The sequence below is a fragment of the Andrena cerasifolii genome, chromosome 2 (genome assembly GCF_050908995.1).
Source record: "Andrena cerasifolii isolate SP2316 chromosome 2, iyAndCera1_principal, whole genome shotgun sequence".
NCBI lineage: Eukaryota > Metazoa > Arthropoda > Insecta > Hymenoptera > Andrenidae > Andrena > Andrena cerasifolii.
Genome location: NC_135119.1, coordinates 19,011,349 through 19,038,494, shown reverse-complemented (window position 1 = coordinate 19,038,494; position 27,146 = coordinate 19,011,349). Strand labels below are relative to the sequence as shown.

The 27,146-nt window shown below is 41.4% G+C and overlaps 1 protein-coding gene across 1 annotated transcript; it reads right to left on the bottom strand.

The window, feature by feature from the left end:
- Positions 1 to 1,103: 1,103 nt before the first annotated feature.
- LOC143378590 (putative fatty acyl-CoA reductase CG5065) lies at positions 1,104 to 17,158 on the bottom strand. Its single transcript, XM_076830420.1, has 7 exons — positions 16,746 to 17,158; positions 11,548 to 11,753; positions 3,939 to 4,178; positions 3,030 to 3,294; positions 2,517 to 2,819; positions 1,994 to 2,201; positions 1,104 to 1,570 (listed from the first exon to the last, which is right to left on the bottom strand). The coding sequence occupies exons 2-7, from the start codon at positions 11,740 to 11,742 to the stop codon at positions 1,267 to 1,269; spliced, it is 1,515 nt and encodes a 504-aa protein (XP_076686535.1). The 5' UTR covers positions 11,743 to 11,753; positions 16,746 to 17,158; the 3' UTR covers positions 1,104 to 1,266.
- Between the last annotated feature and the right edge of the window lie 9,988 nt (positions 17,159 to 27,146).

Here is a 27,146-nt window from a genome sequence, read left to right as displayed (position 1 = left end):
CTGTTCTGCCTGCACCAATCAGAAGCGATCACGAAAATCACGGATCACTGTGAAAAATCACTGTGATTGGGAATGAACGTGATCGAATCACCAGGGATTCACTAATCACGGTTCTAGCCAACACTAATCCCCACCACTTGTAATCCTTTGGTCAAGAGCAGGGTTGCCACCTTATCACCATATAAATCCCGGAGTGCCACAGATTCCAACCCGGAGATTCGAATATAAACCCGGAGATGGAAATATCAAACAAACAGTTTTCTTTTCGAATATCCGGAAAATACATGTGCAATTCTTTTAAGCTGAAACAATTCAGAATTTAAAAGTATCTGTTTTTTTAATTAATAACTTTTACTGTATATAAAATTGATACCATTGTATAATACCACAATTTCTTATTATCGCATTTTTTTTACAACCCGCAGATATTTCCAGTAAAACCGGAGTCCAGAGATTTGCTTCAATACCCGGAGTCTCCGTGCTAAAACCGGAGAGGTGGTAACCCTGGTCGAGAGTGAGAGAACTCGTGAGCGAGCGGGAGAGGACGAAATTGTTGACACGAAGTAACCGTCGGCTACGAAAGAGAGAAAGCATGGTACTTTGTCTCCCTTCGTCATTTAGCTCGAGCTCGACTTGCGTGCGGGCCTAGATACAATGCAGTGCGGCTACTACATTGTACATAAATACCTGTTTCAGGCCACATGTACTACCCATTATCGAATTTTCCAGGTTTTGGATTTTCTACGGCATCTTTGGGTGCCGAGGAAACTTCATGCCGAATCTGAACCTTGTAGGTTATCGGGAAGTACGAAAAAAAGCCTCTGGAAAGATTTTGCTAACAAACGGACATCCAGCGTCTTATTATATAGGATTGCACGCCATATTTGAGTATTTCAGACCTAAGATGATCTGGGATGTTACATAAGGAACAATTTTCTTGTCAAATTCGGGTGGAGCGTGAATATCCCTCGCTTCGATGCGACTTCGTCAAGTCAGGGCCGGCTTTAGGGTAGGGCAGGCACGGCGGTCACTCGAGGTGTTAAATCTGCAGGGGCGCCGCTGTATGCGTTCATTCATTTATATCCGTTGAGATGCGTTAAGCAGAGAGCTGCTAATTGATTTTCGTGCCCTTGGTGGGGCGCCATGATAATCTTGCCCGGGGTGCCAATATGCTAAAGCCGGCACTGCGTCAAGTGAGCTGGTAGAAGTAACATTTTCGATAGGTTACGTCCATTCGATAATACTCAGTGCTGCTTCAAAGCTTATCTAAATCTCGTTGACGTCGAAGATCGTCGCTGTCACTTGTGTGATGGGGTTTACCCAGGAATAAACGAGCCAGAGGAAGAGAACGGTCAAACCGATTTTCAGGATCCAATCAGCGAAGTACAAGTACCTCAAGACTTTTCGTGCGCGAGGTAGACTCGACAGATCGTCTTTCAGGCAGTACTGCCTGGTGCCTAGAATGTACTTCAGCATGAAATCGTCCCAGGAAATCGCCAGCGTGTCCATGAAGAATTCTTCTTTGTCGAGGGGGTTCAGTTGGAACTGCAGCTCTTTCATGCGATCGGTTCTGAAAGAAATGGCAAAACAACGCTGCGTTTAGAAATTTTTACGAAGCTTGGATTAATGTCGAATATTGACACCGTGTTCGTGGGGGTCTACAACTTCAAATTCACGACACTCGATTGTAATATCGATGACTTTGAGATCCTAGGATCGTTGGGAGATCCTTAGTAAGCTTGAAGGAGCTTCGGAGGTCTCTTTTTTTCCGAGGTTCCCCAAAACGTGGGAATATTACGTCATCGATTCCTACATATATTAATAACCCTGATAGCCAGGTCTGGGCAGCAGAATCTGAAGGTTTCCACACCCGTGACTATAACTCGAAAATAGTTGAGTGTTCCGCGACACTGGGGGGTGGCTCCATCGACATCGACTTTCTGCCGGTCGCGAAAATTGAAACCCCCACACGCAACCATCTCCTTTCAATTACCTGAAATCCCATTGCCTAGTGGTGTAGTATTTTATCATGGCGATGCCAGCGTTAACTTTGTGGTGCACCCTCACCATAAACGGTTTGTTCCCTGTCAACGAGAGCATTATGTCTACGATATACGCAGGTAGGAAATGGAAGAATGTGACACGGAACCAGTGGTAGAATTTGGAGGTAGTCGGGCTTCCGCCTGGGTACCAGAAACACCCTGAAACAGAGAGCACGTCAGAATCGTGTTAACTATAAATTTTCCGAACACAATTAATATCTGCATCGTTTAACCCCTCAACGACCGACCCTGAAACGAAAAACTGACCGTGAGGCCCGGGTCGTCGGAACGAAAACCTCCACTGTTTTCCCGGGCGGTATAGGAAATACGGCTTTAAGGTCCGTACGAGATGCGGAGGCGGGCGACCAGTGGAAAACTTAGGATCCCTACCAGATACTGAGGTGGTCGTTGAGAGGCTAACTTGCTCGAGCGGACTGTCCTCCAATTATTCTGAGCAGACTATCTTCCACTAACCTGTGAACGGGTTCTCCGTCGCATGCTTCTTCCCAGTGTCGATAGCGTAACCCCAGGATAACGGATTCTCCTTCGCGTTCGTTACGTTGATAAATATTGGCGACTCGGGTTTCTCTAATCCGACCTTCCACGCCAGCGCGACCACCGCGTTTATTGCCATGTCGCAGGGGATCACGTTCACTTCGCAATCGTAATCACAGAGCACGGACCTGATTACCCCTTTTCCAGCACCTACCATTAAACCAGTTGGCCCGTTCATGTTCTCCACCCAACCAGGCAGCGGTTCTTCCAATGACGCCAGTACTGCGATTCGAAAATGTCAATCTCTCAATTAAGTTGCTGTTAAAGAACGGCGGCTTAAGGGTGCAATTAAAACTGATCGCATCTATAGCACAGAAGTTATCTTTAAAAAACGATCTCTGCGCGATTAGGTATCTTCTGTTGGTAGTTTCGTAACTGGGGTGGCGTGGGGTTTATTTAAATGGGAATCGGTGTGACAGAGATTCCGTTTACCTATCGACGGTCTAGCAACCCCAGCAGGAAGACCGCTCCTCATCACCAGATCTTCCGCAAACGCTTTACTCACGGCGTAGGTGTTCGGTTGACCTACTAATATCTTCGGCGTCATCGTGTTCAGCACTTCGTCGGACAGGTTCATCACTGTATCGATGATGACTTCAGGCTTTATTGCGCATGGATAGCCTCTTTCTTCCAGCACTGGCTCGGTAGAATGGCAATACGACGTTGATATGTGGATGAAGGCGCTTATTTGCGGCATCTGCAAACAACGTCACTTTTAAATTTTTCGCTTTTCGAAATAAAGTCTTAAGGTATTAATGGTCCAGAAAGTAAGAGCGAAAAAATATATAAAAAAAATTATTATGTTAAACGATTTTATTAAAAATGCACAAAAAACTAAATTAAAATGCACTAAAAACTAAAAAATTTAAATTAAAATTTGAAAAAATAATTTTTTCCCTTATTAATCTACGACTCTCATATTTTTTAAGTCGGAGCCTCATCATTTGCACTGTGTAAATCTGGCGTCGACTTAAAAACTATGAGATTCATAGATTAAATAAGGGAAAAAATTATTTTCTACTTTTTAGTACATTTTTATTATATTCAAGTCGGTTTTAATTTTTTTTTTAATTTTTCGACTGGGCAATTTTTTCAATCCCGCGGGTTTATTTTTTTTTTTTATAAACATTGTATTGTTATCCAAACTACGCGCGCCGGCAAAGTTTCAAGACAATTGTAAGTTGGAAGTTGGTTAAATCTGAGTTGCCAGATTTGAACTATACATATATACAAACATACAAACAAAGAGGATCGATCGTAGCTGAATAAAATCGTTTAATAAGTAAAGTTAATACAACTAATTATCAATACATCTATAATAGATATCGAAAAAGTGCTCACCTGCTTCGAGAGATTCAGTGCGTTCATCGTGCCCAAAGTATTTATCATCACCGCCTCTTTCAGCGTCATGTTGAATTTCACGTTTGCCGCCATGTGAAAAACGACGGAGACATGCTGCAGGAGCCTTTCCTTATCCGCAGCCGATAATGCGAGATCGTTCGCTGTGATGTCGCCAGGTATCAGTATGATCTTCTTCAACCTATCTGGATACTTCTTCTTGATCGTTTTGAACGGTTCTTGCTGAAAACGATCCACCGATCATAATCATGTCTGAAATATCTCTTATCACATAAAAAGTCACGTAACATCCATCAAACCAAATGAGTTCAACTGCTTCGAAATATTGCTAGTATCTATAGACGGGTTTCTCGAAGCGTCGAAACTTTACTTTGTTCTTTGAATCAATGAGTATAGAAAATAAATGAGAATAAAATCGTTCGCAGCGTGCCTCGAGAATTTATATATCGTTATACTTTTGTTTCATTCTGTTTAACGGCCAACAGAGATTTGAGCAAAAAATTCGTCGACTTGGGTTGTCAAAGCAAGATATTCCACTCACGCAACAGAATCAGCATTTCAAGTTCCGAAAGTTTCGAAGCCTCGCGAACTTTCGGATTCCAGTTTGGAGGATTTAAAAATCACCCTCGAACCCACCGCTACTAATCACTTGTTGGAAGTCGCGTTTTTTTTATCGTTCCAATGGACCCTACACGCCACTAAGAGTGATTAAGTTTGAATGGAAAAGTAGTCTGTCCACTTCGCAGAAACACGATCCAACGGTCTACGCGTGTGCGTGGTCGTTGTTTTCATGCAGCGGACACTGCGCGCTCCTACCGATTCCCCCTGACACTTCGAAGTAGAACATGATGGAATTAACGGCCTGCATACCCTCGGCATTATCTTCCCTTTCACTTTCGTTTCTGTGCCTGTTTCTGCATCGTGATCTGCTAATTTCGTTAACGTAAGTGGACGATTTCGAGACTCCGTTGCTCAACATTGATGCAATCGAACGATCACTGCTAAGGCCACGCGAGATCGAAGGATCGTGACTCACGGGCGGGGCGGGGGGGAGGGGGGGGGGGACTTCGACGAAAACGAGATGAAGGTAACCTTGTCGAAATTGCACGTCGATAAACAAAATCTTGGCACTGGCGAACCGATTCGAAAGTGGAGCATCGTCGCCGAACACCATTCCATCTGCTTTTGGTCTGGCCTGTACAAAGGTAGTGAGCCGGGACAATGCCATGGGTGTCTCGAAGGCGTCGTATTATTTACAGGTTACGTAACGGGTGCTGCGATAATTTGTGTGTTCGCTAATCTTTTAAATATTCGCTAATCTTTTCAATATTCGCTAATCTTTTCAATATTCGCTAATCTTTTCAATATTCGCACGCTGCTGCATTTCTAAACACCTTGCTTCCGTTAATCTGAAACGACGCGGAGTCCGGAATTCATTTTGACTCGGTTTACCTAATCAAACCGAGTCTACCGACGAGAACCTCTTGCGCTGATTCTCCGCGGACTGACTGATTGTAAACAAAGTGTTCGCTTCGTCCTGTCCTTGACGGAACAGCTGATTTAATCTAACAGAACAAGTACGTAATTCTAAACACGATTTTTTTTTGTAGGCACGAACCGGAGCAGGCCGAGGAGGATTCAATGTCGAATAGGACTTCCTCGCGTTATTCCCCGCGCTGCAGATTCTCCAGGAGATTTAATCGTGAGATTATTCACGGAAGACCTTGCAAGTGGGCGGAGTCGAATATCAGTGTCTCGCATCTACTTCCTCGAAGGAAGAACTAGAAATCATCGTCTTTCCCTTCAAAATCCCCGAGTCTTTTAAGAACCCCGACGCATACGAAGTCTGGACGATTTCTTGAATTTTAAAGCTTGTAGCAATTCGCATTCATAATGTGTTGCTAAATGTATGTATGCAGGTTGAATGAATACGTGCAAATTCGAGTTTCTTGCGGTTAATCTATGGAACACTGGCGGTGCGTGGAACACGATTTGGAAAGTCTATTATAGATTAGCGGAAGCGTTGTTATCGCGTTACATTAGATAAACATACAGATTTCACTTGCAAGTTTCTCTGTCGCAGCTACGCCGCATTCGCGTCAATCACGCACCGCGAGATGCAATTTGTCGACTTTATTCTCGACTTTATTCCAGCGTATAGCGGTTACGCGGCAAGTAGTGACGTTCTACTAGGGGACGTCCCAGCGTGTGGGAGGCGATTATTAAGCGTGTGTACCGTAATCGCGGCAATAGCTCGCTCGCGAAACAAATGAAGGACCTGTTGCTGCGATTCTATCGTGGTAAAGGTGCGAATCCACGATGCGATTTTATACGGGACTTTTTCTATCGCGAGAAAAAAAATCTCGGCAACAACTACGCGTGAATAATGGACTTTTGAAAATATATCATGAGTTTAATTTCATGAAATTAGTGACAATATAATTAAAAAATAATGAAGTAATGAGATACGATGTGTTCGTCTTTCCGTGGATTTGCACCTTTACAGAAAATAGCACGCTACGGGTGTGATCATTTGTTAATGAACATAAGTCAGTAATTAAGTGTTCGATGCCTGGATCGATCAACCCCACTTTCTATAAGTTTCTCAAGTTTAGTACCTTGGTATGTGATTAGTACTTAAGGGGTCATGCTCAGTCAGGAGGCCGAAAAAAGGGTGGCCTTTGGAAATTTTTTACTCCAAAGCTATAACACATTTCTCAAAAAATCTTTTTTCTTTTTAATGATTGCATCTAGTACCGTGCTTCGTAATTTTTTTATTTAAAAATATTTATCAATAACTAAGTTATTGTCCATCACTCGAAAGTCGATCATCTGAAATAAAAAATCAAAAGAATTTACTTATTATATTATATTACCTAGTATTTGAACGAAGGATTTTTTTATCCGATGCTTAGTTTTCTTTTAATTAACGAAAATCAGGCACGATTTACGATAAAAATTGAAACTTTTACTTTAAACATCAGCCATTTTTTCCCAAATCAATATTTCGAAAAATCCTTCGTTCAAATACTAGATAATATAATATAATAAGTAAATTCTTTTGATTTTTTATTTTAGATGATCGACTTTCGAGTGATGAACAATAACTTAGTTATTGATAAATATTTTTAAATAAAAAAAATACGATGTACGGTACTAGATGCAATCCTTAAAAGAAAAAAAGATTTTCTAAGAAATGTGTTATAGCTTTTGAGTAAAAAATTTCCAAAGACCACCCTTTTTTCGGCCTCCTGACTGAGCATGACCCCTTAAAGTGTCAGTCTTTTCTGCTGTTTGCTCAATCGAGTACTCTTTACATTTAACCTGTTACGAACATGTTCTTCATTTTTTCAAGGAAGTACGCTATTCTGAAAGTAAATCATAGCAGTTAGCTAATGAGAGTTGGCGACGCATAACTCTGTATCGTAAATATTCAGATCCACTTTCCGAGATTTACTGGGAATATTCATTGCACTACTGGAACGACCACGTTGTCACTAATACCTCTCTTATTACTACTTAGTACCAGGAAATTATTAATGCAAAATTTATTTGTTGCAACAATGCGAATCATTTCGTCAATTATAGCGCCATGATAATTGCGTGTGACGTAAATTTGAGAATGATGCAATGAATACCTCCAGTATCGTGCATCCATGATCGTGCGTCTGACGAAACTGAGGTGTCTCGATGGAAGAAGATAAAGGAGGCCTCAGAAGTCGTTTACGCAAAAGTGCGCGACCCTTTTTGCGGCGCACGCTCGAAATGAAACCTCGATGAAGGATTTAGAATTCATATTATTCATAAAAAATACCGCGAACAGCCTTCAACGCACGTGGCCGATTCAAAGAAAGTTGAATAGAAAGACGCAGTGAATTCATCAAGGTTGATTTTACCCGTTAATCATGGAATCATATTCGTGCATTAAGGATGTGTCGCACCTACCTTCGAAATGCTACCAAGTTGATGAAAATTTCTGAGATTGTTCTTTTCAATCTTGCCGATGTGCTCCAAAAATTTCAAGCGAATTCATTAAACGGTTGCTGAGTTATAACGATTTTAATTGTCACTGATTTCACATGCACTCTTACAGAAAGAGACGATCTAGCCAGATAAAACAGCTGAAATAATGTTGAAGAAATGGTACCAATGTTTTCAATTTTTTTGTACGTGTAGTATATGGATAGATGAAAATATCTGCCGAGTTTCAATTGTTTTCACTACACCGTTTTAAAGCAATAAATTATAACTTGAGAAGATTGCGAATTCGGGGCACTTTCACTGCCAAAAGTTTAGGAAATAATGCTTGAAGAGCATTTGTAAAGTGAAAAATACCTTTCTGCGAGTAAAAATAAGAGCGCAACTGTCGTTCCTTGCATCTAGATTCACTGTGCTTAAGACGACATTCAAGTATTTCAAATTTCATATACTTTTGTCTAACATTGTACGCCCGACACATCCTTAAGCAAGCGGATTTCCACACGACAATAAGTCGTCACAATAGCAGCCCCGTCTATTGCCATTAGATCCACGCTCACAGCACTGGCCATAATTAGGAAATTCGTTGGAGGTGTGTCGAAAGAAATCAGGGTCATCAATAACCTTTACGACCGTCATTAAGCCGAGGGGGACGTTTTAGGAACCACTCGAAACAGTGTCCCTGAGAGAGCGAGGCGACAGTGTTTTTATTTGAATTCTTAATGGGCTTTTTGAACGATGATTTACGCGGATCAGACCCGAGTTGCTGTCGTCAATCTTTGAGAGCCAAAATACACGAATCTTGATACTACCAGCCTGTCTCATAAGTTTCCTTTAAAGAAACAGCTGCGCAGCCACTTCGCTGTTCGATTTTACACAACCTCTGAATCAATAAGGACGGAGACGATATCTCTCATCCGCAAGCCTATCCACATCCCAGAGCTGTTTTAATTCATCAATTTGCCTGGTATGGTAACTAAGCGCGTTCAATGCTGCAATTCGTCATTCCCGTTACTGTACCCCGACGTCAAGCAAGGCTGAACAATTAAATCCCCAGACCCAGACCATTGCGCGCGTATAAAAGCACGTGAAAACACGTTCGAAACGTGTCAATGCGAACTGCACAAAGAATGCCACGTGCAAGTAATCTCGTTCCTTGCGCAGAAATTGGTAAAGTAAAAGGCGCCCAGGCTCCTTTCGAACGGGGACGCGACGCTTCGCTCTCTATTTAGCAACGACCGACCACTCTTCTCCCAAAACGAACGTCTCGATACATTTTTTCACTGGTTCCTCAATGTCCCCGCGGTCTACTGAGTTATTCTCACCGAAAAAACCAGTCGGCGCCGAAAAGGAGCATTGAAAAGTCGATTCTGCGATGTCTCTTCTGAAGAGGGCCTGTAAAAGCTCGCGGTTTTAAGTGTCTGCATAACTAACTTAATGCTAGACGGTGCAAAGGTTCGTTGCGCACTGTCGGGTGCCGGTAGGTGTACGGAAATGGCTTTTCTAATTGCGTCTGTTTATGCCTTTTCCAAAAAAGTGGCAAGAGGCCGTGGTTAGCCGAGGAAAACAGTTTGATTGAGGGTGGAGATTCGCGTAACTCGAAGGAAATGAGTCGATTTTTGGGAATTCTTTCAAAGATATGCTTCAGTGTATCGATCAACATATTTAACGATATTTTTAATTTTAATTACTTCTATGACGTAATAAAGGCGAAAATCTGTCGTGAAAATGGCAACTTTTTCTTTTAAGTCGCGCCATTTCCTCGATTTCGCATCCTTTTTCGCATATTTAGGTTCATCCGATGCGTAATTTCATAAAGAATACCAATTGTACTGGATTCTTTGTTTCAGGTGAGTTCAACGGTCAGTAGGCTGCACGCTGACTCACTAGTTCGACGCCGAGGACGTCGGAGCAGTACCTCCATTGTTCGTACACTTTTATTACGATAAACGAATTATTTTACAGAACACAATGCTTTCTCCACTTCCTTGGATGTTCAAATAAATATCCCAAAAGTTTCGTAAAGATCCATTGAAACATTTGTTTGAAAAAAATTCACAAAGATCGCCTGATTTTCGACGAGTTAGCTCCGGCGCACACGAGCGGTATGCGTCATTTTGCAGCTGCGTTAATGTGACGTTGTGTTCTAGCTGTGAATATGTGTATATGGAGAGATATTTAAAATATACATATGCATATTTTGCGGCAGTATTGTCATCTTGACGCGCCTGCAGAATGACGCGGCTGCAAAACAACGAGTACCGCTCGTGTGCGCTTAAGCGGTTATGCCTACCCGTGAGGTCTGAAAAAAACATGTATATTCAGGAATTTTTTGAGACAACCTTGACGGGTTTTTTAATCAAATCTTTATGTATTCGAAAGCGTACATGTTAAACTACTTGTAATAATTTTCGCGATGGAAAATATACATAAATAAAAGAAATATCAGAAATATCAGAAATATCTATAAATAAAAGAAATATCTTCCGGCAGCGATATTTTTTTCAGTAGTTTGCGGTGACCACTCTAATTCTGACCTTGTTCATCCGAAATAAAAAATTCGCAGGAATTTAGTTAATATATTAGACTGTCTAGTCCTTAATCGCTCATTATCCCGAAAAATTAATTTGCTACAAAATGGCGACATAGAAAAAAAAAATTTTCGTCACAGAATCGCTCTTATTTTTTATCATTTGTCATTTATAAAATACAAACTACGCAATGGAAATGAAAAAGCCACGAGGACTAGATAATCTAATATACTAACTAAAGCTAGAATTTTTTATTTCTGATGAACCAGGTCAAAGCAACAGTGGCCACCGTGAAGTGCTTAAATAAAAAGACGCTGCCGGGAGATCGCCTATAATTCGATTATTTATTTAGATATCGCATTGCAAAAAAAACTACAAAACCTTTAAAATGTATACTTTCGAGCGTGCAACCGTTTATTTAAAAAAAGTCTTCAAGTTTTTAAAAAAAAAATCCTGAAAATACTTGTGTTTTCAGACATTACAGGTAGGCACAACCCCTTAAAAGAACATGTGCGTAATATATTATTCCTTTTAACAAAGACTAACTAATACCTCGGCTTCACTGGCCTACTCTTGCAGCCCTCCAATCTATGGATGGAAATTTCAACATATTCTGTCCGATGAAAATTCATTTCTGTCGCCGATGTTGGTTTAAACGTTCTTTTTACCCCCACTGTAAATCTGGCAGTGTTAATCAATGTTAATCTGTCGACCTGCGCTCGTCGAGTGTTTCTTATTCAGTTTAAGGGCTACTGCGCCCTATTTTAACACCTTTTATGACGATGCCTTTTGCTACGCCGTTTCTTGCCGCTGAATTAATTAGAAGGCCACGCATGATGAGTTAGGGTATTCCCCAGCAGGGGCGTCCGCAGGGTGGGAGCAGTCACCCCCCTCCACCCCCCTGACTTGAGAAAAAAATATCTTATTTTTAGAAACTACTCTTAGTTTAATTTATACTAAAACGGTGAAGATATTTAATTTTGAATTTTAAATTCTTACTCCCTTATCAAACTTGACTGTTTCTCAAAGTGGCAAAAAGTTGTCCCCCAGCGGGTCGAAGCGGACCGCTTGTTCCGACTCACCTGCACCATGACCTGCAGCCTGGCCTGCGGATCGACTTCTTTCTTCTTTCTGACCAGCATGAAAATATTGCCAAGGTTGTGGCAGCTGACCAGCAGCTTGCAAATTAGGACCTTCCCCATGAATCCCGTGCCACCGGTGACGAAGACATCCCGGCCGTGGAACCACTCGGACACCGACGGTGTTTCGGTCGTCATTTCTGGGAACAGTGCGAAGCAAAAGATGCGCGTAAGTACATTGACTCGAGCGACGATAGAGATTTGAATGGCGAGCATGTGTTAGAACCGATTGTTTCAGACTGTTCTTATTGTAAACGAAAGTTAAAAAACCGATCCGATTGTTTCTTTCATTTATGCGAGCGGGTTTTATGACGCAGCGACAAAGTGAAATGGAATATTTTCAATTAAAATACAATGTACGCTTCAAAGTGCACGCTGCGCATCACAAATGCTTTTCCACTTTGTTCGTGCGCTGATTATAAGTTCCCGTTCCTTAGGATTGCGCTTACATTCTTCTACACGGCCTGCATAATTCATGGCACTGTTGATCGGTATTATTCATTATTGATTAGCTCCAATTTGATGCCACGATTAATTTAATTGGACGCGATTAATCAGCCGAACTGAGGATTTGTTACGTTGAAAAGGGACCAAGTGTGTTTCTCAATGTATTCCTGTTGTATTTCACGATTTGGTTCATATATTCAGCAATATTCCAGTGGGCTTAGCAGTCGTTACTTAGGCTGGGGGGTATTATTAATTAAATCTCAAGGGCTCCATGCATGTTGAGGTCTGCATCTACACGCGTGCGTCTAATTGCGAGTAGCTGTATTATTCAAGCAAGGTTGAAAAAATTCGATCTTCTCAAACGATTTGGGCAGCTTGAACGTTTTAACTACTCGCTCACACTCGAGCTACTTGAATTGAAATAATTACCCAAATCCTTTTAAGCTACTCGTATCATTTCAAACTATTTGATTAATCAAGGGTCTTACGAGAATAAAATCAATCCATAGAAAAAGAGGTGATTTCGAGGACAGAAGGGTTGCTATATCTGAGGAATAAACAAATGTAAAATGTCTACTTATAGGGTTCATTATTACACGTGGAAGTTAAATTTTTGCGACTTATATAATTTTGTATTTGATTGTATGTAATTACTAATGTACTTATGTCTGTATAAGTTGAATGATTAACAATGATTTTAGATTCCGCGAACAAACTTAGTAGGTGTAAATTACGAACAGTGAGTAATTTAAGTAGTAATTAGTTATTCGCAACTTAAGTCGTTCAGAATAATATGTACTTACTAGCGTCCCCCGTCTCGGATTCGCCCGAGATATTAGCGTGATTGATTCATGTTTATTAGAATTAATATCTTTTAAGGAAATTAAGTATTTTTAAAAAAGCTGAATTTCTTCGCAATATTTCGAAAAGGTAACATTCTCTCCAAATTTGGGGGATTTATTTTCCCTCCAGAAGAACACATACCAGGCGTTTCTTCGTTCCATGTTAATAACGCGTTTTTGAGACATGCCACGTAGCCTATATCCGTCCTAAAGTATCCAGGAATAACGTGTTAAAATTTGAGGAAGATCAGTTCAATAGGTCTTGAGTTTTGCGCGACCATAAAAATCGGCTCTCTTTATATAATAGTATAGATATTGAACATAAGCCTTAAATCAAACAACCATCCTCATTAAATAATAATTCTTAATATTTCCCCGAATTTTCGAGTAGTATTAGAATTTTTGATTGACTGAAGCCACTCAGATCATTCAACAAGATCGAATTTTTTCAAGCTTGCTCGAATATTCAAGCTATTCAAAGCACCGCTTGGATAATCGAGTACTTGGCTCGGTTTGAATTTCAAGTACTTGAATATCCCCAGCATTTGCCAGCTCTACTCGTAGTTTCCCCGGTAGTTACATGTAAACGGGCAACAAGGTATTGTCACAAAGTTGCGCTTGCAAGTCATATCAAGGAAATTCGATAAAACATTCATGAACATGGAATATTTATTATTTATCGCGACAGCTTGAGCATGCCTGCGTCATTAACGATTCCGGAGCTCTGCTAACAGTTCGGTTGCACTTTGCGATAGTTTATCCGAAATTCTTGCTGGCAATTTGTACCAGCCAGCGGCGGAAGTAATCTGTATTTCACCTTGCACCCGGCGAGTTACATCGCCAATTGTTGTAAAAAAACACAGTTAATGGCAAAACTTCCCTCGTCACGCTCTCCACTTAACGATTCGGTCACATTAAATCCCTATGTTACATCCGCGTTCAAGTGACACGTGCGCTGTCCCATGTCACGGTTAATGCACGTACATTCGATGGCAATAAATTTACAATCAAAGAGCATTTTTAAGTATATACTGGCGATCTGACTGCATCCATTCCGCGTGAACTTCTGACCACCAGCGCCGTTTTCATTGACCTTCTTTTCCCACCACACATGTTACACATACTTCCAATATGAATCGTAAAGAAGAAAAGTCGTATTTTCAACAGCAAGCTGATAACAAAGGTCAGAAACGAAGGCAATTTCGTACACATTATCAAGTAATCGCTGTTTCTCATTAAATCGACGTGCACGATGCCACGCGCCTGTCTTACTTGTGAAACGTTTCACACCGCCGACAGAAATCAAAGTGATTTAGGAATTAATTTCCCCGTTCCACGAACTTCCTCGTCCCTTTATCGATTGCGAATTTCGTGGACCGCAATTTTATAGAGGACATTTAACATTTACAGGGCAAATAGATGGCACGGTTGTTAAGCCCGATAAGGCTGCCGCGACAAGATTTGCCTGCGTTTTTATACGATCGTTGGGCAAGAGTATTTCTGCGAGCGTGGACGATGCGATGGCATCAATGAATCCTAAGCAAGGTGAAAACCTTGTATCGTCTGTGTTAGAGGCACGAACACACGGGTAAAGTGCTGTGGTACGTTCCCGCACCATTATTACGAACAAATGCAGTATTTATGCCTTCGCTATGAACGTTTCCGTTAAAGAGTAGCAAAAACTATCGTACACACGCCGATTACCCAGGGTGTTCCACCTAACTTTATCGACTGAAACGTTTTCGCTATGTTCAACCCTCGGGTAAAGGAATTTTGGTACTTGTCGACGTTTCTGTAAATTTTCAGACTTTAGTATTGAAATTTAAGAGATTCGTGAATTTTAACAAAAGGAATCGCTTCGTTCCACAAGTGTTATTTCAACTACAAATTTCATCGTATCAAGATATACATTTGTAGAATAAGTATATCGGAGCATGATTCTACGAGTATTATGAATGTAAAATTATCACTCACAAGGGAACATCCCGAACCCGAAATTTCATACAATTTTGAAACTTTGTGAGTATGTAGGGGATTTCCTCCTGATTACAACGCAATTTTTGTTTAGTGGCCAAATTCACTCCAAGGGGGTGGAATTGACCCCTGAAAATTCGGTTATTTTCCAATTTTGTGTTATAACTCGCGAACTGTAAAATAATTTTTTTACCAAATGCTAGAACTAATTAAAAGAAGTAACTTTTGTCTTGAAACTTTTTTTCTATCTCTTACAGTGCGGGAGTTATAACACAAAATCGGAAAATAGTTGAATTTTCAGGGGTTAATTTCTCATCCCCTTCGAGTGAAGTTGGGCAGCGAACAAAAATTGCGTTGCAATCAGGAGGAAATCCCCTACATATTCACAAAGTTTCAGAATTTTTTGACTATCTACTCAGAGATGACACGGGGGTGCAGTGGACCCCATGTGACCAATTTCTGATTATAAGAGGGCTTGACCACGGAGTGTTAAAGTCTCGTAAAGATGTTGTGACAATAGTTTTATTAATTGGAAGGGGTTAGGCTTTTTCTAAGCGCGTTTAAGGTGTTCCGCGCCACCTGTTGCACATGTAGAAAAAGGGTTTAAGGCCAGGGGCGGATTTGTGTATAGGCTGCAGCCCAGAGCGGCGAATTTTGGGGAGCAACAATTTTTTAGCGAAAGAAATTGGGAAAGGTTTAAACACAGAGGCTCGAGAGAACTTTAAAATCAATTCGCTTCTATTTCATACAACGAATTAGCAATAAATCATATGTGAGTTGCCATATTGAATTAATTTGGACACTGTCCCGATTCATTGAAATTAAAATATTTAAAGCTGACGAAAAGTAGCCTTCTCAGTTTTACAGGAGATCTCACTTCTAATCGAGCATCCCACAAGATCTTTAGAAGTGAAACCTTCGACACTTTTATTTCCTGCGATCCCCTACTGCAAATTAGATATTGGATGAAAGTACCCCTGCGTAATTCGTCGCAAAGAATTGCTAATATTCAAAACAACCATAGTTGTGCAAAATGTAATCTAATTACAAATTACAAAGTACGATTAAACTGTAATTGTGTAATTGATTACACATTATTTTTTGTAATTGTTAATTTAGGTAGTTGACAAAACCAAATAATCAACTACCTAAATTAACAATTACAGAAAATAATGTGTAATTAATTACACAATTACAGTTTAATCGTACTTTGTAATTTGTAATTAGATTACATTTTGCCCAGCTCTCAAAACAACCAACACCAATTCCCTCGAACGCCACACGAACATTTCATGACCCCTTCGAACCATCGCTAATTTACCGATTATTTTCAAATCAAACTTTCGCACGATCATTTGTAATGCGTCAGGCGCTTAGCAGTAGCGCTGCGATCGTTCATCCCAGCGTTCGCATTCGTTCGAAATATGATCGTGCCTATCCCGCGCGCTGCCCTTTCGTTTCCCTTTTCGCTCCTCGAATCACCGCGGAAGGGAAAGTAAAATAACAATTCCACTACCGTCCGATTGCCGCGCCGATTGTCGAATCACGGTAGTTACCTAGATTACAATTTAACGAGGAACGATATTAGCGCGTCGTTAGCGTTCTCCAGCGTGGAGGCGCTGAAGTGACTTTACACGATCGCCGCGAGCAGTGCGCCCAGTTTGTCGCAAAGTACACAGGCGTCCGCCTTTATAAAATACTACGCATGATCCCGAGGAAGCGTGAACGCGATTTCAACGCCTTCGCTACCGATAACTCGAGAAACAGTAGCCCGTCGATGCGCCACGAGTCCTCAGCGAGAGTCTCGGATGAATCTGCACCACTTTTAGCCAAGAAAAGCCTCAGCAGGGTACCGCATCCCGGTGTACGTACGTACCTCTGCAACGGAAGATCGATCGTGGGAGAAGAGCAACGACACGCCACCCTTCGCTGCAGCAAGTTCTCGTCCCTCTGGAGCCGTCAGGCCTAGTCCACCTGGACACACAGATTCGATGAAAGTGCGAGTGGCGCGGAAGAAAGGGAGACGGCGGTGTTGAGATGGTCACCAGAGAGGAGCTGAGAAAGAACTGCGCGCGGAGTCAGTCGATCAACTCGATCCGGTCGACACACTCGCCCGATCAGAATTTCTGACGCTGCCCACGGATAGGCCCCAGCGACGGGTAGTAGCGTGCAGCCGACGGAACGATCGGAGAAGCGGGTAATCCCTTAGCGGTAACCATAGACATAGACGAAGGTGTACCGAACGCCAACTGAGCGTGCACGAGCGATCGGCGAACACTTTATCCCCGTCGGCGGTTAGCATTTTTATACTTCTCCAGCGGCCAGCCGGCGCAGACGGCGAGATATCCCGCCGGGAGTCATTGTCTTCGCCGTAGCTCTCTCAGGGTCGTTCCCTGTGCCGTGGATCGTGGCTCGATGCACCGCGGCATCAGCGTGACTGGTTCGATTCGTACCATTAACCCGCCAAGTGCCTCCGACTTCTCCTTGACTTTTTTTTCCCGCAATGACTTCGTAATTTGGTTATATCGTTTAGGGTCGCTTGTCTCCTTCGTGCTTCTTCGCGTATTCGTCATTGGCCCCGCAGGAGTTCTCAGCTGAGAGTCCGGGTTCCCCGTGGGTTAAGCTGGGGATCCACTTGAAAGATAAGCTGGGCTAAGGTTTAAAAAGTTAGCTTCCCACCAAAAGCTGAGCTAAGCTGTGCCATGTTTTTTTTCGGCAGCTAAGTTAGCTCGACGTAGTATGAGATTTACTCGCAAGCGATTTTCCGCAAACGTAGCTACGTCGAGCTAACTTAGCTTCAGAAACAAAATACAGCACAACTTAGCTTAGCTTTTGGTGGAAACGGTTCCATGAGGATCTGTCGAAGCTAATTTTTTTTAAATTTATTTTAGCATAGCACAGCATAGCTTAGCTTACTTTTCAAGTGGATCCACGGCTTTAGCCCTTGAATAGCGGATAGCTTGGCTACGCGTTGGGATACTGGTTACAGTTTGGTTTGTAGGTTCATTCGTGTGCTCCTTCGGATAAGCTTTTGAAGTGGGTTCTTATATCGTTGCCGTAGAAAATTCTCATTGTCTTCAAGGAGTAACAGCCACGGCGGAAATTCAGATGCTTGGTCGGTCTGTAAAAAGTGATGAGGAAAGTAGATTGCGATAGGCGGTTGTAGAGAACTAGTACTGTGTTGTATTCTTCGTAATTTCAACTTCTTTTTGCTGTGTTTTGATTTCGATACTGAATTGGGAAGTACTCTCGTCCTTTGAACGGAGGCTTGCTTCAGTTACGATGATTATCGTGGGCAGGGAATACAGACTCGGCTGTTTTTTGGATTCCAAAAATCCTGGGATTTGATATAACTAATCCCGAGGTTCTCGGGATTTTTTAAAAATGCGAATTACTTTATAAACAGCTGAAAACTATAAAAATAAACATAGTCGTTTCAGAATAATGACATTAATAATACTAATAATAATGATTTATTTAAATAACAATATTAAGTCGCATATAACTAACTAAACTATATTTATTTATTGACAAGCATAAAAAAATGTATGGAACCCGTGGACATCATCTTGATCTAGCATATCAATAATTATTTTTGTCAATTCCTTCTACAAGCGTTAAAGTAGAGCGAGCTTCTTCAGCGACCGGTTGTTTGGAAATAAAATAAGAAGTCGAGTAGAAGATGATACTTTAGATGCTGTGCTATTTCTTCATTTCCAGAAATCTTCATCATGGTTACTGATAGGTGTTACCTACTTATTCAGACTTTATTAATCTTCAATGTTCTGTTTTTATTGTTGTAAACGATTTTAGTTTATGTTCGAGACTAATAATAGAAAGTAAGTTCGTTTACTTAAATACAGATTTAAATTTTCAACACATAATAAGTCAATTTAATTATTGAAATTTTCTATCACCTTAGTAATTAGTACATTGGTCCCGGAATCTCGAGGTAGACTTTAAAAAATCCCGCGATCCCGGGATAGTAAACAATGACCGTGATTGTACCTATTCCCTAAGCACAGGTGTCCTACGTGGCGTGGGATGTGTTAGTAATAAGTAACACGTGTAGTTCGACATTTAGGATGAATCTAAATTGGAGTATGACTATTATTGGAAGTGCGGTTTTCCGGTGTGAATATTTTTGTGGCTGGAGGGGTTTGGTTTTGGAATATTGTACGGATCCGTAGGAAATGATAAATACTATTATTTCGGATGGATCGTTTGGTAAAAGCGCAAAGTTATGACTGCACTGTGTACTCGACTGCAGATTGATTGTGTTTTGTTGTTACAGCTGGATTTTTTACTCTTTAAAGGGTTGGCATTGGCAACCTGAATTTAATGTTGGAAAGTGTCCCATGTGCCTGGAGGGGTTGAGAACCAGTGGTTTACGAGGCATCTGCGGCATAAAGAAAACTTGATTTGCTAAAGTATTAAAAGCGCAATGTAAAGTGGAATAAGAATCGGAAATGCACGGTGTCAGAGACCATGGGCAATGGAATTGAAAGTCTAAAATTATAAAGAATGACGACAGGATTCTATAATATAGAAGTCTCACCTTTTCACATTTATATACAGCAAATCATAAGGCATCATGAATTTTATCCAACAAATTGGAATGTATATGCGTTACTGGTGACAAAAATTTGCCGCCTCATATTCGAGATCTGCTAGCGCTAGTAAAGGGTCAGCGTGATCTTGTTCACGATACATTTTCGACGTGAACCTAAACTACGCATGAAAGTCCCAAGCTTGCGCAATTACGGCTTCCGGGATCATCCTTCTTTTCTTTCTTAGTGGAACGCTATGATTATGATTAATGTCTGTGCTCGTTTGGCTGGACTAAGGAGAAGCAAACGTTTTCTTCTTTTTAATTCCTGCGTGATAGATGGAAGTTAACCGAATATTTAGAAAGCTTATCGTTCGCCCTTGAACAAATGGCAGGCCTTGACGTTGCTTGGCATTTAAGAAGCTCGAAAATTTAGAGCCTTACGAAAGTGGGGAAGCCAGGTCATCGCGCAGCAGCATTGATTACATATTATTTGGAAGTGTCCGGGGCATTTTAGAGTGAATGGTCTTTTTCCTTTCGTCTTTAGAGTGAAAGTTTTTCATGGCACAGGCGAAAGTAGTACGATTAAAATTCATTCGTACTGTGTTCTCTGATTTCATTGGTTGGCATCTTTACAAAATTCAGTCACGCAAATTGGTATATACAGTCTTATCCCCGAACAACAGATGATCTATACCTCGTCTGTGGTGTCCAGTGGTGTCACACGACTGAAAAACTGACATCGTGAGAAATCAAACGTTCCGACGCCCCCTCTATATTTAAAAACGGTGACTCCGGGAACTAATACAACACAATCACCGAAGTCGGTAAAGTTAGTAAAGGAAAAAAAAACAATAATGATGTGTTCACAGTGTACATTGACCCGGTACCCGCGTTCACTTGCCACTTGTAAATGCATAAGTTAGTAATCGATTACTAATTCAATGATTCATGAAAGTTAAATTATTAGAGCGATAAATGTCAAATAGTTCTCCAACTCTTTATTCTTTGATACTAACGAAGTAACAAGAGGTATATATTTAGAATACATATATATTATAGTGATATGGGGTTAAATATGTTTCTTGCCTTGGTTAGGAGCCGAGTACGAATTCACTGATGTTACCGACTCTGGTGGTTGGATTGTATGTGATTCCTAAAACCACCGCTCCTAAACGCAGAGGGAACAATAAAACCTGACGTTTTTCGCGAAGTCGGTATTTCAGACCGCGTGACACCATAGACGAGGTATAGGATAGACCTACCACCTTATGGATGTTCGTGTCGCCACCCAAACTGTGTTACCGACCCAAGATTTCAGGACTGAATGTAGTGGCATCTGCTCATGAACAGCGTCCAACTCAGGAACTACTCTGAAATCTGTTGAAACGCTGAAAGGTGTGTGTGCTTGTATACGTGTGACTTGTTCAGAGTGAAAGTTTGACATAGGGTAGATGCACCATTTGTGGCCACTTTAAGGTATTGTACCAGTTTTAGCCACTTCTTAAAGAATATAATATTTTCCCGTGTAAGCAATAAATGTAACCTTATATTTCTGGCGATATAGTCAAGAAAATATTTATGATGTGAAATTCTCCACATAATAATGATTTGTAAGCAATTTAAAAATAAGATAATTATGCACATGGCCAAAAGCAGTGCAATGGCCACAAACATGGTACATCCAGAGTTCAGAGGGATTCGGCTGCACTGATGGAGGGAGCAACACCTACAGGAGTGGTGGTAATGTGTGCGTGACGGAGCAGGCGCACATTAGTTACAATTTACATAGTTACTCTAACAGAATCATTTGAAAATCGCGGGTTTCGAATGACCTAGTTTTACACGTGTTGAATTCTAATTCCTACCACGCGGAGCGTTACAATCTGTTTCGAGACTTCACCGGTAACGTTGCATGCGACACTAAAATGGTAAGGGGGTCCTAGGACCCCCCAAACCGGTGACAGAAAAATGCATTGGTTGATAAGTCTATCCTATACCTCGTCTGTGTAAAGACGTTACATCAAAAACGGATGTAAAATGGACATCTTTTACGACGTCGTGTGCTATCTGGGTTTTCAGCGCGACGTCGTTGCCACGTGGCGCCACCAGATTGCGCTGGGAGTAGTTTAAAGCGCTTCAAGTCCCAAGAACGATATTGGACCATAGATTTACTAATTATTGACTCACTAATCATAAAATAGTTCTACTTATTCTCCGCACCTCTTTGCTCCACATATTGGTCATAACATTACCACGAGATCGTAGCATATAAAAGAGATCTCTCGTATTATTGTTTCCTCTATAAACACATCGCGCATGCACAGAGATCGTTCAAAATAGGGTGGTCATTTTTAGGATATCTCTTTACGCTTTTGTGTATACTTTAGATATAAAATTTCTACGAAAAGTGGTTATTTGGTAGAAGTTTGCTTGCCACGGGTGTTCATTAAGAATATAACAATCGTGACATAATTCAATTATAATCGTGATGTAGTCCTTATATGTACGTGTAGTCAATGTTTATTGACCTTAGTTCTACGTGAAGTTCACTGCACTATGCTTCTTGCCTACTTTGGTATATCGACCAAAACGAAATGTATAACATTCATAGCAGTCCATTCTCAGTGACGAGTAATTACATCATAAAGAATGGCTCATACTAAACCATGACTTTTTATACGTCTTCCTCAAGTACTCGAATTCTTTTTGTGTTTTTCGTTATTGGAGGAGTGTTTAGCTAACGACTGCTTCTTGTGGAATAGCCGTCTTCATTTATACTACCCAAAAATCGTTGAATGATCGAAGAACAATCTTCAGACATGTATTTCCTAATTTAACACCGATTCGTCAGAGAAAAAATCGGTCCAGATCAGTGGCCACGCATCTCTTTATAAATGTACAGTGTGCCAGACCTAACATAGGCGTCCTTTATATCCAATTCGGTGTTTCCAAACGATTAAAGCTGCACAAAGGTATTTATCGTACGCTCGACGCGCGTTGATCGCTCTGTGACGAGCAATAAGTTAGGTTAATGAATAGGGCCGTGTGTTGCATCGCGCTCGGTTCTGTTCCCTTTTTGCACCGTGGTGCACAGTACTTCTGCGAAATCAGACAAGGTGCGTCTGGAATTTCAGCACAAAAAGGCATGGCATGTCCTTTTTTAGAATTCACAACTGTTCAAGGCGTATTACATAGGGCCCCACTATGCGCGAAGGGGTACCTAAAAACGAGCACTTTGGCGTTCAATGCTTTACACATAAAGTCAGTCATTGAAGAATTTATGCCCTAATATTTAGCACGAACACTGATTGTTTAAGGAATTTAGAATAAAACAAGTAAACTGTATTAATACGTCTATTGTGTGAAACTGAAAATAAATATTTTATCCAGTGGCCGATTTAAGGAAACTGGCCCAGGTGATAAAAATTCTGAGGGGCCCATTTTGTCGGACAAATGAAGAGGTAATTTACTAAAACCGAACTAAGAAGTATAGCAGCACAGAAGAAAAAATATATTGTTCGGATAAAATCATAATTTTTTTTGGAACATGGGGCCGTGCAGTGGGGTCTTCTGGGTAGGGGCCCAGGCGGCAACTGCTCATCGGCGGCCCGTTAAACCCGCCACTGACTTTATCACATAGCTCGAAAAATGCTGTGACGTAGAATTATAAACCTGTATGATGGTTTTCTGTGTTTCTACTTGTAGAATATATTTGTTGAGTTTGTTTTAAGGAAACTGGCCCAGGTGATAAACATTCTGAGGGGCCCATTTTGTCGGACAAATGAAGAGGTAATTTACTAAAACCGAACTAAGAAGTGTAGCAGTACAGAAGAAAAAATATATTGCTCGGATAAAATCATAATTTTTTTGGAACATGGGGCCGTGCAGTAGGGTCTTCTGGGTAGGGGCCCAGGCGGCAACTGCTCATCGGCGGCCCGTTAAACCCGCTACTGACTTTATCACATAGCTCGAAAAATGCTGTGACGTAGAATTATAAACCTGTATGATGGTTTTCTGTGTTTCTACTTGTAGAATATATTTCTTGAGTTTGATTGTTTCCATTTTAAATTTTCAAGCCCCCTTACATTATTTCAAACCCAATGCGTCCATTTTCATTCAGAAAACGATGTCCACAATGGCAAACAATGCAGCTACTAATGTTACAATAAAATTAATTCTTCTTGAAATCGTCGAAACTGCGAAAGTTCTTCTCGCAACCCCGTATTGAAAGACCCGTCATTCACGGTACTTGTTTTACGCGGCCGCGTCGTTACGCGCCTCCGTGTTCTATTACCAGAAAATATCCGACCGGAATGATCGATCTGAATATCCTCTCGTAACTTCGCGAAGCTACCGGTAATACCAGAGATATACTCCCACATCGCTGGTAAGATAATCTGCCCTGCACGTCAGTGTTCTTCAACCTCGTTTTCGATTGGAAAACCTCCCGCGAGAATATCGCTGTGTCGATATAAAAACCATCGCCTCCCTCGCCCTGGAGCCGAGGCAATAACTTCAAATCAATTTCGCACAAATTTCCAGCACCAAAACGACGACAAACACAGTGTTTTATCTTCCTTTAAATTCGTATCGATCCCGGCCGAGCGCAGAGAATATTTCTCTTCTCCGCGGAATTGAAGAACACTGCGGAACACAGAATCTTCACTCGGCCAACCGCGTAGCACGACGTGTCGGAATATTAAATTTATTTCAACGAGGTATATCGTTAGAATTTGCAAACGACGGCTAACCCCGCCGGAGATTCTCGAAGGATTCTTTCTTCCGTGGTATCGGCGAAACGAGATCGTCTAGCGAGAGACGACGGTGGCCTGGGAGAGACGAAAGCCTCCCAGACGCGCATCTAATCGGCTTCATTATGCGCGCACCGAGGAGTGCGTGTTAACGCTGATTAATTACTCGTTGGCAGCTCGTTTAAACCAGCCGCACGCGCGCTGCTTTTTCGTTCCCTGTCGGTTTCACCGTTTCCGCTCCGCCCTCCCTTTCTTCGCCGTCACCACCCTCTCCTTCACGTTTCGTTCATTTTTCTTATCCAGTCCACGATAAACTCGCGCAATGCATCGTACACCCGCGGAAGAATTAAAATCACGACGCAACGATTTCTTGGTAATTCCTCAGAAACGGCGATATTCATCCTGGAAGGGTTCTTATAACGAAGAGCACAGTGTCTCATAATGCAGCCCTCGATAGCTTCACGCATCAAATTAACGTGGTTCTCCAACACCTGTTAATCACCTCGTGAAATTCATCTTCGAAGCCGAAATAAAGTGTTCGCTCGAACTTCCACTCGAGGGGTGTCGGAAAGAAAAAGAGTGGAAGCGATTTTAATTAATGTCCGTGGTCGATGATCCCTACAACCCCGTTAAGCTAGCGCGAGATACTTGGATCGCGCCTCCGCTCTCCGCGGTAATTATTTCACCCCGGCGGGGCAGACAGCCGCGATCGGGGGCGGAGGGTTGAAGACTTTCGAGTTTTCCGCTAGTGCGGGGAAATTAGGAACCGAAGGCGGAAGAAGAGATCGGCGCGGGCAGAAAACTTTTGCCGGCTACCGTGGTCTCGTTCCGCGGCATGGATTTTCAGAAAAGTTTCCTCGGCAACGATTTGCCAAGGAGAGATCTCCGGGCGCTGCCTCCCCGCTGCAGCGTCGTGCAAATAAATTTAAAACGCTCCGCGTTAATTGTACCGGCGTTTCCGAGCTCGCCCCACCACGGGCGAGGAGGGTCCAACGGAATCGTGGAAATACGCACGGACGTTTAAAATATTTCACGCTAATTGTAGTAAAGTTTGCGCTCGTACAGCGGCTCATTATGTAACGGATACTCGCTGAATCCCGCGGGCCGGGGCTCCATTTATTTAAACCCTTATAATCTACTATAACTTTCGGGCAATATTTCGAGCTTCCGCGCGTCGCTTCAAGCCCGATTAAATTCGATATTTAAACATTCGGAAGGTTTCGCGTTCCCGGTCTGTCTGCTTGAAATTTTGATTGTTTATTATAATTCTATCTGAGAGTGGCGACGGTTGTCTTTTATGAAATTTGGTGATTCTTTTAGAGGGAGATTATTCTAAGTTGTGAAGAATTGTATTTGGTGACTGGCGTATTCCATGTTATTTATTCACCCACCGTAGTGATTAATCCGAATTCTTCATTAATTCTACCGAGCTAGTCTTGAGGTAGGCTCTCACTATGCCTCGCCTGGCCTCGCCTCGGCTTATTTTAGTCATCCTATGCTTTTCTTATGTATTTTTACAATTTTACTCACATTGCGCCTCGCCTCGCGAAAGAGAGGCGAGGCGTAGTGAAAGCTAGGGTTTGTCGGCTTTAAAAACAGGGTTTAAATATCGGTTTTTATTTATAAATTTGTGAAATTCGAAAACCGGTTTTAAATTTAAAAAAAAACGGTTTTATATACTAGAATTAATATGCAGAAATGAATTAATTATTTATTTAAAAACGTTAACATTTTCAGTTGAAATCGCCTCGGACACAAGCATATGGTAATAGGTAACAGTTTACTGTAAAACTACTCTTCATGAGTTCATATTTTCAGAAAAAAATACTAAATGGAATAAAGATATATAATTGGGTATCACCTTTTAAAAGATTTATATTTTGTAAGGATTTTAGTTATTTTAATTATTTTTCTTTGGTTCTTTATAGATAGAGTATATTTTATTTTCTTATATATTTTTTTTAATTCCATAATATTGGTGAAACTGAAATTTTTTCAAATAAATACAAGTATATATTTACTATTTTAATTATATTTTTTTGTGAAAATTCGAAAACCCGTTTTTGGGAATAGTGGAATATGAAAACCGTTTTTTTTTGGAATAGTGGAATTCGAAACCGGTTTTTTGGTAATAGTGGAATTCGAAAACCGGTTTTTTGGGAATAGTGGAATATGAAAACCGTTTTTTTTTGGGAATAGTAGAATTCGAAACCGGTTTTTTGTGAATAGTGGAATTCGAAAACCGGTTTTTTGGGAATAGTGGAATTCGAAAACCGGTTTTTTGGAATAGTGGAATTCGAAGACCGGTTTTTTCAAAAGTCAGTTTTTGTATAAACCCTAACGAAAGCCTACCTTTAGGCATTACTATAAGTTAAAAAGCGTGTATTGCAATAATTTTATAAACTACTTTCACTCCGATGAACGTCACAAGATTTCTTCCGCGACGCTATAAAGTCTCTTCATCCTCTAAACCTCTAAATGCTTGCTGATCTTGAAATCGAGGTGCTCGCTTTGCATTAAATTTCGTCAATTTCAACACTGATAAGGTAGAAAGTCCCTTTGATAATCTCTGCTCTACTCGCAGACACTGTGCTTCGCAGCTCGATTTTAGCGTGCGAAATCAGATGGGCTGGATTCGTTTCAGCTTTTGCCGGGCCGCTCATTTGCTTTCCATTTGGCGGTGGCCTATCGTGTAACGCGTACTGTTCGTTCGTGCGTGACGTTAACAGAGAATTCGGTTTTTCCCTCGTACCTTCAGAGATTATTCTCTCGTGGAGGGTTTCTGTGCAGCGTCGACATGCACTTACCCTCGGATAGACGGGCAGGGTTCCTAAAGGGTGATCCCATGACAGTAATCCGATACTTGACCGATACAGGTCGTTGCGTGGGATATGAAACACGTGTTTCCGTGGGCGACGGTCCCCGCCACTTTTGGAATATTTATCAATATCCACTGGTAAGCGACGTCATTGACCT

Bases quoted from the DNA above. Each gene is read 5' to 3' on its own strand.
- LOC143378590 (XM_076830420.1), bottom strand. From the start codon at position 11,742: ATGACGACCGAAACACCGTCGGTGTCCGAGTGGTTCCACGGCCGGGAT. The intron at 4,179-11,547 runs GTGAGTCGGAAC...GATCGTTTTCAG, and splicing joins GGCTGCAGGTCATGGTGCAG to CAAGAACCGTTCAAAACGAT. The intron at 1,571-1,993 runs GTAATTGAAAGG...CATTTCTTTCAG, and splicing joins ACTAGGCAATGGGATTTCAG to AACCGATCGCATGAAAGAGC.